At 39.7% G+C, this 14,622-nt stretch overlaps 1 protein-coding gene across 8 annotated transcripts in view; it reads left to right on the forward strand.

Moving 5' to 3' along the window:
* fat3a (FAT atypical cadherin 3a) overlaps positions 1 to 14,622 on the forward strand; it is a 523,435-nt gene that overhangs the window by 434,432 nt on the left and 74,381 nt on the right. For all 8 annotated transcript variants that reach the window (XM_073923188.1, XM_017350986.3, XM_073923189.1 and 5 more), the window contains 2 exons: positions 1 to 119; positions 8,786 to 8,939. The exon at positions 1 to 119 is cut by the window's left edge and continues 78 nt beyond it. In XM_073923188.1, the coding sequence (XP_073779289.1) occupies positions 1 to 119; positions 8,786 to 8,939 (273 nt within the window). The remainder of the gene's footprint in view (positions 120 to 8,785; positions 8,940 to 14,622) is intronic.

Here is a 14,622-nt window from a genome sequence, read left to right on the forward strand (position 1 = left end):
GTGAGGAGCAGGAGCGATACCTCATCAATGTGACCGCCACTGATGGACTCTACGTTTCCACGGCTTCTGTTGATGTGACGGTCATGGACACTAATGATAACAGTCCTGTCTGTGAGCCGGTGAGTCTGACATTTAACCTGCTATTACAGCATGTGTAAGTGGGGCCCTCTAAGTTAGTTTAGACCCAAAGGATTATAATTGAACTGTTGGCGTTATGCAGCTTGCATTAATGAGTGGATGGGAGGAACAAAATATTTTTTGGAAAAAGTTTTGGATGTTACTGTGGTGCATTACATTTACACTTACAAGGGGATTATTAGTTATAAAAATAAGTGTTGAACCGTGAAAAAAGCTTTGAGTGGAAAAAAATTTTTGGATTCATGATTAATTGTTATGTGTTTTTTTGTGTGTGTGTGTTTTTTTCTCTGTAAATGAGTAGTCCCCAACCCCCGGTTAGTCTATCAATTGGTACTGCACAGCACATGGAATCATTAATTATTTACATTTTATTTATTATCTGAGTCTGATCAATCTTTTATTTTGAAAAAAACTGTAAGTTTTTCTTCACTGTAAGTAAAAACAATCTTGCACAGCATTTATTAATCATACTTCAGCATTTACTAATGCATTGTTAACTTCCAAAGCAAGATTATTATAGTTAACGAAAACTTACGAAAAAACGAAAACTAAAATGTAAAATAATTGTCGTTAACTGAAATAAAAAATAAAAACGAGTTTTTCAAAAACTAGAACTAACTGAAACTGTATTGTGTGCATACAAAACTAACTGAAACTAACTTAAATGATAGCAAAAACCTCCATCGTTTTCGTTTTTGTAAATGTATTTAATACATAATCTTACTATAAGCCTTTTAAAAGTAAATGTAAGCCGCGCTGCTGGTGTTTTTTTTTACCCTTTCGCACCTCAGTGTCTCCTGCTGCCATTGGCCAGATCATTGGCCCAGATTAATTATTTAGAGGCTCCTGGGCACAATGTCTTAAAGGCCCCCTATAGCCGCATCCCATAGTTGAACTAAAAAATAAGATTAATATAATATTTGTTAAATAAAATTAATTTATAATATATTGCCCACATTTTTAAAATAATTGATATACACTATATTTCTAGTCTACAAAGATTTAACTTATTTTTAAAGCATTTAAAGCACACTTTGAAAAACAAATACTAATACAACTAGGGGAAATTAATGGATTTTATTATACTTGTTCAAGTTCACTGAAGCAGTACTAAAATTTATATTTAAGGGTATTTTTAGTGTATAACTTCTACAAACTTATAATGCACATTATTTGGATAACACCTCTCCAATCCAGTTCTAGGAATCCTCCATAATACACACACTTATTAATGATTCCTACTTGTCTTTCTCGTGATGAAAAGTAGGCAAAATCTAAGTGCGGATGGGCCCCTGAACCTGTGCCCATACTGCCCATGGGTTAATCCGGCCCTGTCCATCACTACTGTGTGTCTAACTTGAGGATGGGTAGATGGTTGTGGTAGATGATTGTGTTCATGTGTTCTCTGAATACGTGTTTTAAAAAATGTGAGGCTGAGTTTTTATTATACGATATTTATCCTGTTGATTTTGAACCTTCCACCTAACAAATATTCTCATTTAGAAAAAAAACTGAAACTAATACTGAAACGAATAAAAACTAAACTAAAACTAAGACATTTTTAAAATATAGAAACTAATAAAAACTAAGAAATCTACCTCTAAAACTAATTCAAACTAACTGAATTTGAAAACAAACAGTCAAAACGAAATAGAAACTAAAACTAATGAAAAATCCAAAACTATTGTAACCTTGATCCAAAGTTGTGTGTATAAAGAGTCAATGCTCTGTGGGTTAAAAATGAATAATTAACAATGATCAGAATAAAAAGAACTTCTTCTGAAGTTAAAATATTGGTACTGCGTACCCTAAAAATTAATGATGTAATAGTTTAAAATAGTGGTTCATTAGTTAATGTTAATTAATGTATCACTAACATGATCAAACAATAAACAATCCTTTTGTTTAGAGTATTTATTCATCTGTTGTCTAATTACGAAATAAATAAATGCCCTAAATGACCATATTTTTATTTGAAAATCAGAGTCAGTTTTATCAAGCATTTATAGAAATGCTTGTGTCCGGCTTTACATGTTTAACGTTCTTTCTAGGAAACAGAAGCATCGTCAGAGTTGTTGTTGTTGTTGTTTTCAAGTTACAGCATTTTCTGAGCATGTTTCAAGCTAAATCAAATGCAAGCCAAAGCCAGGAATATTTCTGGAACCACTTTGAGCAGCCAGTAGGTTCAGGGGAAATAATCTGTGAGCATAAAACATGACCTTGTTAAAATAAGGTCAAGCAGAAAACCAGGTCAGTCTGTTTAGCAGGGGCATCAAAACCAACTGACCTGCCAGCATTTTTGAGCATTTGAAGCGCATCAGTTTTATTATCAAAATCTGAGTTCCTTTATTTATCAGAACCTCCCTCTTATTCAGCATATGTTTTACATAGCTGATGCCCTTCCAGCTGCAACCCAGTACTGGGAAACACCCATACACTTACATTCACACACATACACTACGACCAATTAATTGATTCAATTCACCTAAAGCGCATGTGTTTGGACTGTGGGGGAAACCGGAGCACCCGGAGGAAACCCACACTAACACTGGGAGAACATGCAAACCAGTGACCTTCTTGCTGTGAGGCGGCAGTGCTAACCACTGAGACACCGTGCTGCCCCATTCGCACAAAACAGTAAATGTTTATATGAAGTAAACAGTCAAATTGAACAATAAATATCGTACAAGCCCAAAAACATAAAAATGAAAGCAACAAATGCCTCTGTTTTGGCTAAGACTTTGCCATATGAAATGCCAGTGACTGCCAGAAATCCTCACATTGAATGCGCTTACAACGGCCAAACATATTTAATATGCCAGAAGCATTCAAATCAGATGTTCAGAAGTGACTTTAATGAACAAAACTGACAGAAGTAAACGTCTGAGTGCTTTTAGGATGGCCAACGGTATTAACATTCGTCTTTGAGAGCCAAGAAAAATATCAATCAACTCATGTTCACGCATGCCTGTAATGGCCGACAATTATTAAATGCTTGAATGCACTTGAATTTATCTAATGTAAGATGGCCAGAAAAAAAGAACGTCATGTGCTCATGATGGCTAAAAACAATCAAATCTGTTGTTTTATGTGCTGAAAAGGAATGAATTAAATGTGACTATGATTGTCGAAATGGCGGTTCATACCGCTGTGGCGACCCCAGATTAAAAAAGGGACTGAGCCGAAAGGAAAATGAATGAATGAATAAGTGAATGATAGCCGAAATGTTTCAATCGAATGTTCAAAAGTCTAAAAACACAGTCTATGTCGGCAGCTCATTAGCTTTTAGTTCCTTGATTGATAATTAGTCTCGCAGACCTCTGTGTTTAAAAAGCGTTTTAATTGACTCTTCATTTTTGTCGCCGAAATCATGAGGGCGGAAAAAAGCTCTCGACTCAAATCACAAAGCACAAATCAACCTGAATTGAGCGCTTCAATCACATAAAAACTCCCTAATGAGTGTGTTTGTCAAATTTGCATACACAAATTAAAATGTGAAGTTTGACGGTTTTTGAATTGCAGTAGAACTCTTATGGCCAAACATTCCTGAAATATATCTGACACTTAACATCTTAAGGCCCAAGTTGTTTTATTATTAATTAGAAAAAAACAAAGTGTCATCTTTCGATATGATGTACTTCTAGAGAAAAATGGACCTGTGGTCCTAATTTCCATAAGTGAAGTTTATGTATAAACACATTTCGAGAGGATCACGTGCTTGTGATTGCTAGCGGCTGGATCCACCCCACATAGCAAAATTTCTCTGGCCCAGCTCTGGCCCACACAATCAGGTTTTGCTTGGCCCACATGCCGCAGTGAATTACGGTACATGACTGGACCAAATCTGGCTTCCAGACAAGGGCCAAACACAGACCATATCTGGGCCAAGTCTCAGCCAAGTTAATAACTCATTACTGGGCCTGAACTGGGCCAGATAGGTCGGTGTGTCACGATTGCAATGAAATTGATAAACTCATGGAGTGATGCGCTTTAGGCACACTATGGGCACGCTTTTTCTCAAAGTGACCTGATTGGTAGAATTTTTTTTCTTTACTCAAAAATTATTTTAGTGTATTTTAAATGTGGGTCAAGACTGGCCAAACTCACATGGCCCACTTATCAATTTTTTAAATCTGGGCCAAATACTACATTTTTCATCTGGCCCAAATCTTGTGTGCCGCCTTAAAAACGGTGCCACCTCTGCCAAATCCGGGCCATGTTTGGCCCACATGCTGTATGCCAGTGCCGGATGAATGCCTGCTGTGCCAGCTTTTTGCCAAATCTGGGCCAGAATTCTTTGCTACTAGGGACATTATCCAATTCACTACGCTCCAATCAGATGACTCCTAAACTACTATAAATACCCTGGGTTTCATTCCACTGCTATCTTCGTTTTGAAGAGTCCCCCCTTCCTCCCCTACTCCTCCTTCTTAGACAGGTGACACGGTGGCCCAGTGCATAGCACTGTCGCCTCACAGCAAGAATGTCTCTGGTTCCTGGCTTTACCAAACTAGCAGACATTTCTGTGTGGAGTTTGCACTTCTCCCCGTGCTCACGTGGGTTTCCCCCGGGTTCCCCGGTTTCCTCCCACCGTCTAAAAACATGCAATTAAGTCAATTGAACAATCCAAATTGGCACCATAGACACGCTTCTAGTACGTAGTTATTTTCAAGAGCAATCACTTGCTACAGCAGGGGAGTTCTCGAAATCTACCTGAGCTCAAACTCCCCTCCCGCCTTGCAACGGGAGGGAGCCCTGGGCTCGAGGATCTCATGAGCTCAGGGCTCTCTCCCGGGACAGCATGCCAAACAAGCTTTTATAATTAATCATCAGCTAAGTGTGAACTCTTGAAAACACAATAAAGTTGCCTTTGTGTAATAGAATGAAAAACTCTTTATTTCTGCCTTGAACACAGCAGTTTTTTTTTTCCTGACTGTTTTTTTTACTGTATTAATAACACATACACACATATTTTTTGAACATGTTTTGACTATCAGTAAAAACAATTTTTTTTTCCCCATTTTGGACAGTAAAAATATTGTTTGGGACTTTTTATATGCTGCAAAAAAGTTGCTGCAAAACACTGTATGTCTGTAACAAAATATAAAACATAAGACATAAGAGCAAAAATGTGCTGTCCACGTATGTGGCCATTAAGCCCTAGGAGGTTAAGGCCCGTGCACACTGGGATACTTTTTGCTCACGTTTTCTGTCAACATTTAATGCCTTGTGACTAAATAAAGGGCGCCAATGTGATCGTGCACACCAACGCAAAAAACGCCAGCCGTAAAAGCGTCATTTAAAAAAAAAATAAAAAAATACGCACCTTATCCACAAATCAGATGGCACTTTTGTTCACGTGCATGGAGCTGCTGAAGTGGAGGCATTCAAGTGCAAAACTGTCAATGCAAGCGCACATTAAAGAAGATACCCAGAGGTGTGAACCTGCTTATTGCACTGGTGAACAAGAATCATTTCTTCATCGCTAGAGCTGAAGCTGCTACTTAAACCATCCATGCTTGTTCGAATCGCCAGTAACTTTAACCAAAGAACTTTCTCAGAAGCTTAAAGATGTGTAGCGCCATATAACGCCAAGGATTGATTTTGCACACTCTTCTGCTGGAAGACAGTGAAAATGGCTTGGGTTTGAATCCGGAAAAAAAAGTCTCGAAAAACGCTGACGACCGACGCAAACGAAAAGCGTCCCGGATTTGTACAAGCCTTTAGATGTATCTATAGCATTAAACACACTTTACTGTATATCTTAAAATGTTTGATTCTAATGTTCAGCCTTGCTTATGATGGCCAATAGAGAGCACATTGGAGATGACAACTCTTCCTGTGATGTTCATACCTGTCAACCCTCCCTGGGATTCTCCTGTATTTTATCTCTCTATCATCCTGTTTATGTATTTTCCCGTATTTTTCTTGTATTCTTGATCTTTCTATGAAAAGTGAAAGTAGTGCAGGAACATTTCAAATGTGATATAATTGCAAAAGCTGTTCAAGAGAATAATACTTTTGCTTTGCTTTGACTTGAAAGCACTTTGAAATTAATATTAAAATGACAACATTCCATCGTCGCTGTTTTTATGCAACCTCTAAATCAGTCAATGCATGTAACGGTGTAACTGACAGACAAGCTCCTTTAGTCATAAAGACACTGTTCCCAGATCAGCTTTTGTACGCGTGATTTGGAGAGCACTGAAAGTGGACACTTTTGGATTTGGGTGTGTTTGTAAACAGACAAATAATAATTTGAAATCAGTCCATAACAATCTTCTGACTGTGTGTATAATTAGTCAGAATTAGGAACCTGTGTGTGCAAGGTGCATGGTGGGAGTTATAGTTTGTTAAAGTAGCGTGTGTGTAGTTTTCCAGCGATCCGTAGCCTCTAGATCACTGGTGATCATAACAATTAGTATAGCAACAATTTTAGAGTAGTAAAATAAACATTATATAGTTTACAGTGCATGCAATATATGCAGCCTACAAACAATAGGCTATTATTTGACATTATTAACCTCACATTAATCTTCATATGATTACTATCTTCACTAAAAACAATTTTACTGAATTTTTGTTTCCCTATTTTCACAGGAATAATCTGTAAATATTAACGTAAAATTACATGTTACTCTCTGAAAATACAGAACAATACAGAAAAATAAAGCAACACCAAAGTACAAGCAATAACTGTACATTTAATGTTAGAAGTTTTTATTAAAGAACATATCTGTAAAACACAACACAGGCTCATTCTGAAACGTAGTCCCGTGGACATTCCGGAGACTGCGAATTATGTAGCCGAAGGTACATATGGCTGCATTTCATTTTTTTTAAGCGAACGCTACGGGGCGGTTACCTGCTGAGCGCTTACCCTTTCCCACTGCAACCAGTTTGTCCAGTTAGCTCGTTGTGTACGTTGGCGGATTTGAGACAGAGAGAAGTTGACCATTATGAAGACCGGGTTTGAGTTCGGGAAAGAGCGGTTTCAGAAATCAGACAAGACAAAAACAGAATCCAAAAAATAAAACAAACGAGTGAACAACAGAGTGAGAATGTGTTAAAATCCGAAAACGTGTTAAAAATCAGACGAGAGCTTTTCTTTTTCTGGACGGCTTTTGTAAACTGTCGGTTGGGTTTATGGTAGTAAGCGAGTCATTAGCCCCTTTCACACAGTGATACCGGTAAATATCCGAAAAATTTCCGGAACGACTTTACCGGTGAATTCAAAAAAGCGCTGTTCACACAGGCGAGGACGTTACGGAATTTTTCCGGAAAAGAGCATTCACACATCCATCGCAAAATGCCGGTAAATTCTGACATCATTAACCAGAAATGACCTCTAAACGGCTGCGCTTGTGTTTGTAAACATTTGACTACATTACAAACTCTTTGGATGGATCAGTATTGAGTGCAACTCCAATGAAAACATAGAGAAACACTTTCGCATGACTGTTCTGATTGGCTAAAGCAGGTGTCTCACGTCAGCACGTTCTAGACGTGGACGCGCTCTTTCCGGCAATCTTCCTTCTGCATTCACACAGTGCAGCATTCCGGCAAATTGCCAGTAATGTTACAACTTTTCTTTCCTGAAAATAGCCAGAACGAATTTACTGGTATTTTTAAAAAGGGCCTGTTCACACATACAACCTTTCCGGAAAATTGCCGGTAATTTTCCGGAAAGGTCTGTATGTGTGAAGGGGGCTGATCATTCAGTCGGTCATCAGTGGGCTCTGGTGGGTTCACTTGAGAACAGCGCGGGCGTGAACGGCACTCGCAAGTGACATTAGAGATAGACACAGCAGCCTCTCGCAAAAACTGCAAAAATACGTACCTCCCAGGACATATTTCGTGTTCTCCAGAAAAGTCACCGGGACTATGTTTTCAGAATGAGCCTGGGTTGGTAAAACAACAGGTATTTCACAGTATAATGAAAAATTTGGAAAATTCTGTCAAAAATACAGTCATTTACCTGCAAAATAATGTTTATTTTTTACAGTGTAGTCTACAGCTAATCAATCTGTCAGATTCTGGAGTGCATTCAAGTTCTAAAAAAAATATAAATGCTAAATTATCTTAAAACAAATACATATGGTATATAAGCTACATAAAAAAACAAAAATACAATGTATATGCAGAGTTCAGCGGCTAATCAGCCGGAATCAGCTGAGGTAAAGCCACCGAGACCTAGCTGTCACTCAAGTAGCCACGCCCCTTAATTATGCAGACTTAATATAAATTAAATGAATTCACCCCCTTACTGTTGTCTTGAAGGGTAATATTAGCTTTATGAACCAAAATCCTTCTTTGTAGCGGGCTGTAAACACCTTTTTTCTGTTGAGGTCATTAGAAATCTGCTCTGTTATGGAGTTAGGCCGAGTGTTAGTTTCAGTTACTTCCATATTAGCATCATGAGGGAGAGCGGGATGCAGCCGCTTTGTAATAAATGACTGATTGAAGGCCTAAACAAATTGTAACAAATCTATTTAAATATGTGAATGTGCATATTTTGACTAGACATGTTCCAATTAGGTGTTAACTGATGTCAAGTCTGGGCATGATGCTTTTGCAAGTTTGCAAGTCTAATATGGGCTAATTAATGCTGGAAGGAGCTCTGTAATGAGTGTGTTTGTGTCTGCAGGCCTTGTATTCAGTGTCCGTGTCTGAAGACGTTCCTCTGAATAAGCAAATCCTCAGAGTCAAAGCCACAGATGCTGACACAGGCTCAAACGCACAAATCCAGTTCTCCTTGTTCGGTTCTGGAGCAGAAGACTTCTTCATTCATCCACACACAGGTTTGAGAGTTGTTTTTGTACGTATCTGCCCCTGAAATTGCAGTATCGTTCAATAATTAGTATGAGCATTTTAGTCTTAAGGTTATCTATAAGCTAGTGTGCACCAAACAGTGACAAAATTCAAAGCTTGCAGTTTGTTGCTCCGCCTAAATAAATCAATGTTTTTGTTTGGATGTCACCTAATACTGACACCTAGTCTGTCATCTAATGATCTGACCAATCAAATGCTCTCTAGTATCTGACTTGTCCCGCCCCTTGCAAGATACTTGTCATTTACTTTTCATAGCTCAAGCACTCTGACTGGCAGTGCTGTGAAAAAAACATTTTGCATGAAGGGGAGGAGCTACTCTATGATATCCCTACCTGTCTTCATGATTAATTTGAGATTACATCAAACACAGAATAAAAAAAATGCAAAAAAAATAAATAAATAAAGCCTTAAAAATAAAGGTTAACATTCACGGTACCTTTTCAATATTTATTTGTTTTTGCAGTGGACAAATGTTCTTTAGATTATTGTGCTATATAAAGTGCTTGCAATATAAGTGCTTCACGCTAACAAACTAAGGTTTTTTAAGAACTCTGAACACTAGAAGGTACTTTGGTGAACTCAGACTGATTTTGTAAATCCATTTATGGAAACTTCTTTTTATTTTTGGATCAAAAATGATCGAAAAACAATTGAGCAAATCCAGCCAGTGTTTAAAACTATCTCCTTACCTTAGGCTGATCCATACTAGTTCAAGTGTTTTTTTTTTTTGTTTTTCTTTTTTCTGATGAACATGGAAGATATTTTAATGAATGTTGGAAACATGTAACCATTTAAGTGACATTTCAACCAAAAATGAAAATTTACTTTCCCTCAAGTAATTCCAAACCTTTAAGCTTCTTCATTCGGTTCAGCAAACAAGAAGATGTTTTGAAGAAAGCTGAAAACCTCAAACCTTTGATTTCCATGGTAGGAAAAACATAATACTGTGGAAGTCAATGGTTACAGGTTTGCAGATTTCTTTCAAAATGTCTTTTGTGTTCGACAGAGGAAAACACTCAAACAGGAACAAGTAACGGGTGAGTAAATGTAACCGGTTCTGCGTTGTGTTTTCTTTGCTTTATTAAGGAATAACCAGTCGGAGATCTGCAGTTGTGACGGCTCTTTACTCACTGAGAATAAATCAAAAAGCACAGCTTTTACAGTGTGTCTTCGCCCTTTACAGCTTTTCTCTCCCATGCATAGTCAGTGCAGAAAGGGAAGAGATGGAGAGAAAGATAGAATAAAACTCCAAACAATATTAACAAAGTGACAAAACATACCTGAGAATAAATCAAAAAGCACAGCTTTTACAGTGTGTCTTCGCCCTTTACAGCTTTTCTGTTAAAAGTAAAGTGCAATGCATTTAGCATTCACATGCTTCAGTTAGGCTAAAGTTAATCAAAACCTCAATTTAAGTGATAACACAAAAATAATGAAATATATGTGAAAATAAAGGTATAAATATTATTTAAACATGAAAACTAGCTATAAAAGTTATTTATAAAGTAAAGATGATTAAAGATTAATTGGAGCTTAGCAGACACCCACCTCTCCCATGCATAGTCAGTGCAGAAAGGGAAGAGGCGGGGCGCAAAACAGGAAATTAAACAGCGTGAGCTCCCTTAGAAATTTAAAGGAGAAGACACACACTAACAAACACCTCAGGTATACTTACTAACACATTAGATAAAACACATATTTTGTGTAATTCTATACTTAAAGCGAATTATAATTTTCATACCTGTTACACTCACCCCCCTAGAATTACACAAAATTCTGAGAAAACATGAAAAACTCTGTACACTGGTCATAAGAATTACTTGGTCCACACACCAAAAATATGTGAAGACAGACAGCATTAAAAGCTACCCTATAAAAGGATAAAAATGTTTAGAAATTGGCCAAATTTCAGCACATTTTATAGACATTATCAAGGTGCCCATTACACCTTGTAAACTTATACCACAGTCCGTTAAAGAAAGATATCAGAAAGATAGGAGAAAAACACTCAATTCCAAAACCTTCAGGAATTTGGGGCTGAAATTTAAATTCAGACATGAATAACTGCAGACCCAGAATCTGAACTCAACAGGGTTTCAATTTGAACCATTGATTCAATAAGTCTACACACTGGTTTAATAATCCTCCCAAACCTGGTAGAGTAATGATCAGCTGCATTTGGATCTACTACAGGATTCTGTACAACAGGTAAGACACAATCAGGGAGAGACTGTGGGGGAGACAGGGTTGCACCAGCACCAGCCACAGTGCAGTCATCGGCCACAGGCACTGGAAGAGGTGAATTTGGCACCTGTTGGCTAGGCAACTGAGAATGCACCCATGAACTAGTGCGGTCATCATTGCATGTAGCAGCATTGGAGACATTGGACATGCAGTCAACTTGTGAGAGGCCCGTAGCCTCATTCAGTCCCTCATCTGTGTCCTCAGCAGGCTCAATCTCTTCAACATCAGAGCAAATATCACTGTTTGTTCGGGCAGTTAGACCATCAGAGCCTGTTAAGTCTGACTGTGGAGCGACACTGCAGGTAAGTGATCCAGCAACCTCCAGACCAGGACCATCAGAGTCTGTATTAGGCAAGGGGAGAAAGTTCACTTGCAAAAGTAGATTGCGATGCACTGTACGCTCAATACCAGCTCTGTCACTGATCTTATAGACATGTATGGATGGTTTTGCAGCAACAACAGTGTACACAACAGGTTCCCATTTGTCAGCAAGTTTTCGTTTCCCCCTACATCCCTTGTTGGCTACAAGCACTTGGTCACCAATGGCAAGAGGTAGGCCTTTTGCTCTTTTGTTGTATTGACTGGACTGGTGTCTTTGTTTGTGAGCTGAATTTGTCTGTGCTACCGACATAGCAGTCTGAAGGTCACTGATGAGCGACTGAACGTACTGGTCGTAATCACAGATGGAGTCATCTCGCAGAACACTCTGAAACATTAGGTCCACTGGCAGCCGTGGCACTCTGCCAAACATCAAGTAAAAAGGGGCAAACCCCGTTGTTTCGTGCACTGTGCAATTGTACACAAATGTCATGGTCTGTACCATCTGCGGCCATTTCTGCTTAGGTCTAGGTGGAAGAGACCTCAGCATGTTACCTAGTGTTCTGTTAAATCGCTCAGTACCACCATTCCCCATTGGGTGGTAAGGAGTGGTTCTAGACTTGTCGATACCTGCCAGCGCAAGAAGCTCAGCCATCAATTCACTCTCAAATGAAGCACCTTGATCAGAATGGATGCGTTGGGGAAATCCATAAACACAGAAGAAGCTATCCCACAGTCTCTTGGCTACTGTTTTTGCTGTCTGGTCCTGACATGGAAAAGCATGTGCTAGTTTCGTGAAGTGATCTGTGATCACCAAAACATCCACAGATTTATTGTGTCGGTCCTCAGCAGACCAGAAGTCAATGCAAACGAGCTCCAATGGGGCTGTGGTTTTAATACTCTCCAAAGTGGCTCTCGCAGCAGGCTCAGGAGTTTTGCTAAAGACGCACCTGGGACACTTCTTCACATAATCCCGCACATCACGCTCCATATCAAGCCAGAAAAACCTCTGACGTGCCAATGCCAAAGTGCGTGGTTGCCCTTGATGACCAGCCAGGTCGTGAAGGCCAGAAAGAGCTTGACTTTTCAAAGATTCAGGTAAGATGAACTGAAACCTCTTATGTTTCGTGAGCGGGTCTTTAATTGCTCTGTACAAGATTCCATTAAGCACTGAAAGTTTGTCCCACTGCTTAAGGATCCGTAACACATACAGGTGTTCATTAGCTCGTTCACGTCTTGATGGTCTGCGCTTTCTGTCGATGTAATAACACACTCTAGCAATGACAGGGTCTTTGTGCTGATGGTCTTGCAAGTCAGCAAGAGAAAGGGAATGAAACACTTCATCACTGTTGATCAAAGAGTCAAGATGTTCTGCAATTGATGCTGCTCTACATTCAGTAACTGTTTCCCATTCATCGCAGGAGGACAGAATGGAAGACACGTCATCAGCGGACATTGATGTATCCAGCCCAAAAACAGGACCTGATTCCACTGATTGCGGTTGACAGGTAAGTCTGAACACTTCTTGAACATTTCCATCGTCAACACTGTGCACATGTCTCAAAAGATCTGAATAGGGCTCTGACAAAAGCCGCTGACTCACTGGCCTGGTGAACGGATCCCTACTGAGTGCATCTGCCACAACGTTAAGCTTCCCAGGAACATACTTGATCTCAAATGAATATGGAGCGAGTTTCGAGACCCAGCGCTGCTCACATGCATCCAGTTTTGGCTTGGTCATGATGTATGTCAGTGGATTGTTATCCGTCCACACTGTAAACTCATGGCCTTTCAGCCAGTGACTGAACTTGTCACACACCGCCCACTTCAGAGCCAAGAATTCCAATCTGTGTGCAGGATATTTTGTCTGGCTGCGACTCAGAGCCTTGCTAGCGAACGCTATCGGTCTCGCCTTGTCCTCACCAACAGGAACTTGAGAGAGCACAGCTCCTAAGCCTTCCAACGAAGCGTCAGTACAGAGTAAGAAGGGACGTTCGAAATCTGGATGAGCCAGCACCACACTGTCAACAAGGGCCGTCTTTAATTCACTAAAGGCCGAATCACAGTCTGGGGTCCAGTCCTGAGGTGTCAACTCCCGAAAAGTGCCTGCTCTCCTACCGCCACCTGCATTTTTCGCAGAACGTTTTTGGCCTGTGGTCAAATTGAATAAGGGCCTGGCGATCCGTGAACAATTTGGGATGAAGGCTTGATAATACAGGACCATACCAAGAAATGATCTGATTTTCTTTTGTAATGGTGTGACTCTGTCATCCTTCATTAAATCCTCTTTTTGAAAAGCAGAGATTACTTTCACTTTCTCTTCATCAACAGAAACACCAGTACTATCAATCACATGTCCCAGAAACTTTACAGACTTTCTCAGAAAGTGACACTTTTTAGGAGCTAGCTTCAGGTTGCTGGATCTCAATCGAGAAAACACGATCTCCAGGCGATTTAGTGCCTCTGATTCAGATGGAGCAAAGACTAACAAATCGTCCAGGTAACAGAGCAGACTGGTAAAGTTGAGGTCACCAAAAACACTGAGCATCATGCGCATAAAAGACGCAGGGCTATTGCAAAGGCCCTGTGGGAGACGATTATACTCGTACAGCCCCATGGGAGTAGTGAAGGCAGTGTATCGCCGGTCAGAGTCATGGAGTGGGATGTTGTAAAACCCTGAAGTCAAATCCATGGTGCTGAAGAAGGCATTACCCCCTAGGGCAGCGAGACAATCTGATTGATGTGGTAAAGGGTGGGCATCTTTGACAGTTTTAGCATTGAGCCAGCGAAAATCCGTGCAAACCCTCAGATTACCGTCTTTTTTCCAGACCATGACTAAAGGTGACGCATAATCACTGACAGACTTGCTGATTATCCCTTTTTCCTCCATCTCTGACAACACCTCTCTCAGTTTTTGATAGTGCGCAGGAGGGACGCGGCGATAGGGGAGACGGAATGGGCGCTCATCAAAGAGATGAATCCTGTGCACAAAATCCTTTGCTTCTCCACAATCCAACTTATCTTTGGAGAAAACATCATGATATGACACCAGGAGAGCTGCGAGTTTTCTCTTCCATGACATAGAAACAT

The sequence above is a fragment of the Danio rerio genome, chromosome 15, assembly GCF_049306965.1.
Source record: "Danio rerio strain Tuebingen ecotype United States chromosome 15, GRCz12tu, whole genome shotgun sequence".
Lineage (NCBI taxonomy): Eukaryota > Metazoa > Chordata > Actinopteri > Cypriniformes > Danionidae > Danio > Danio rerio.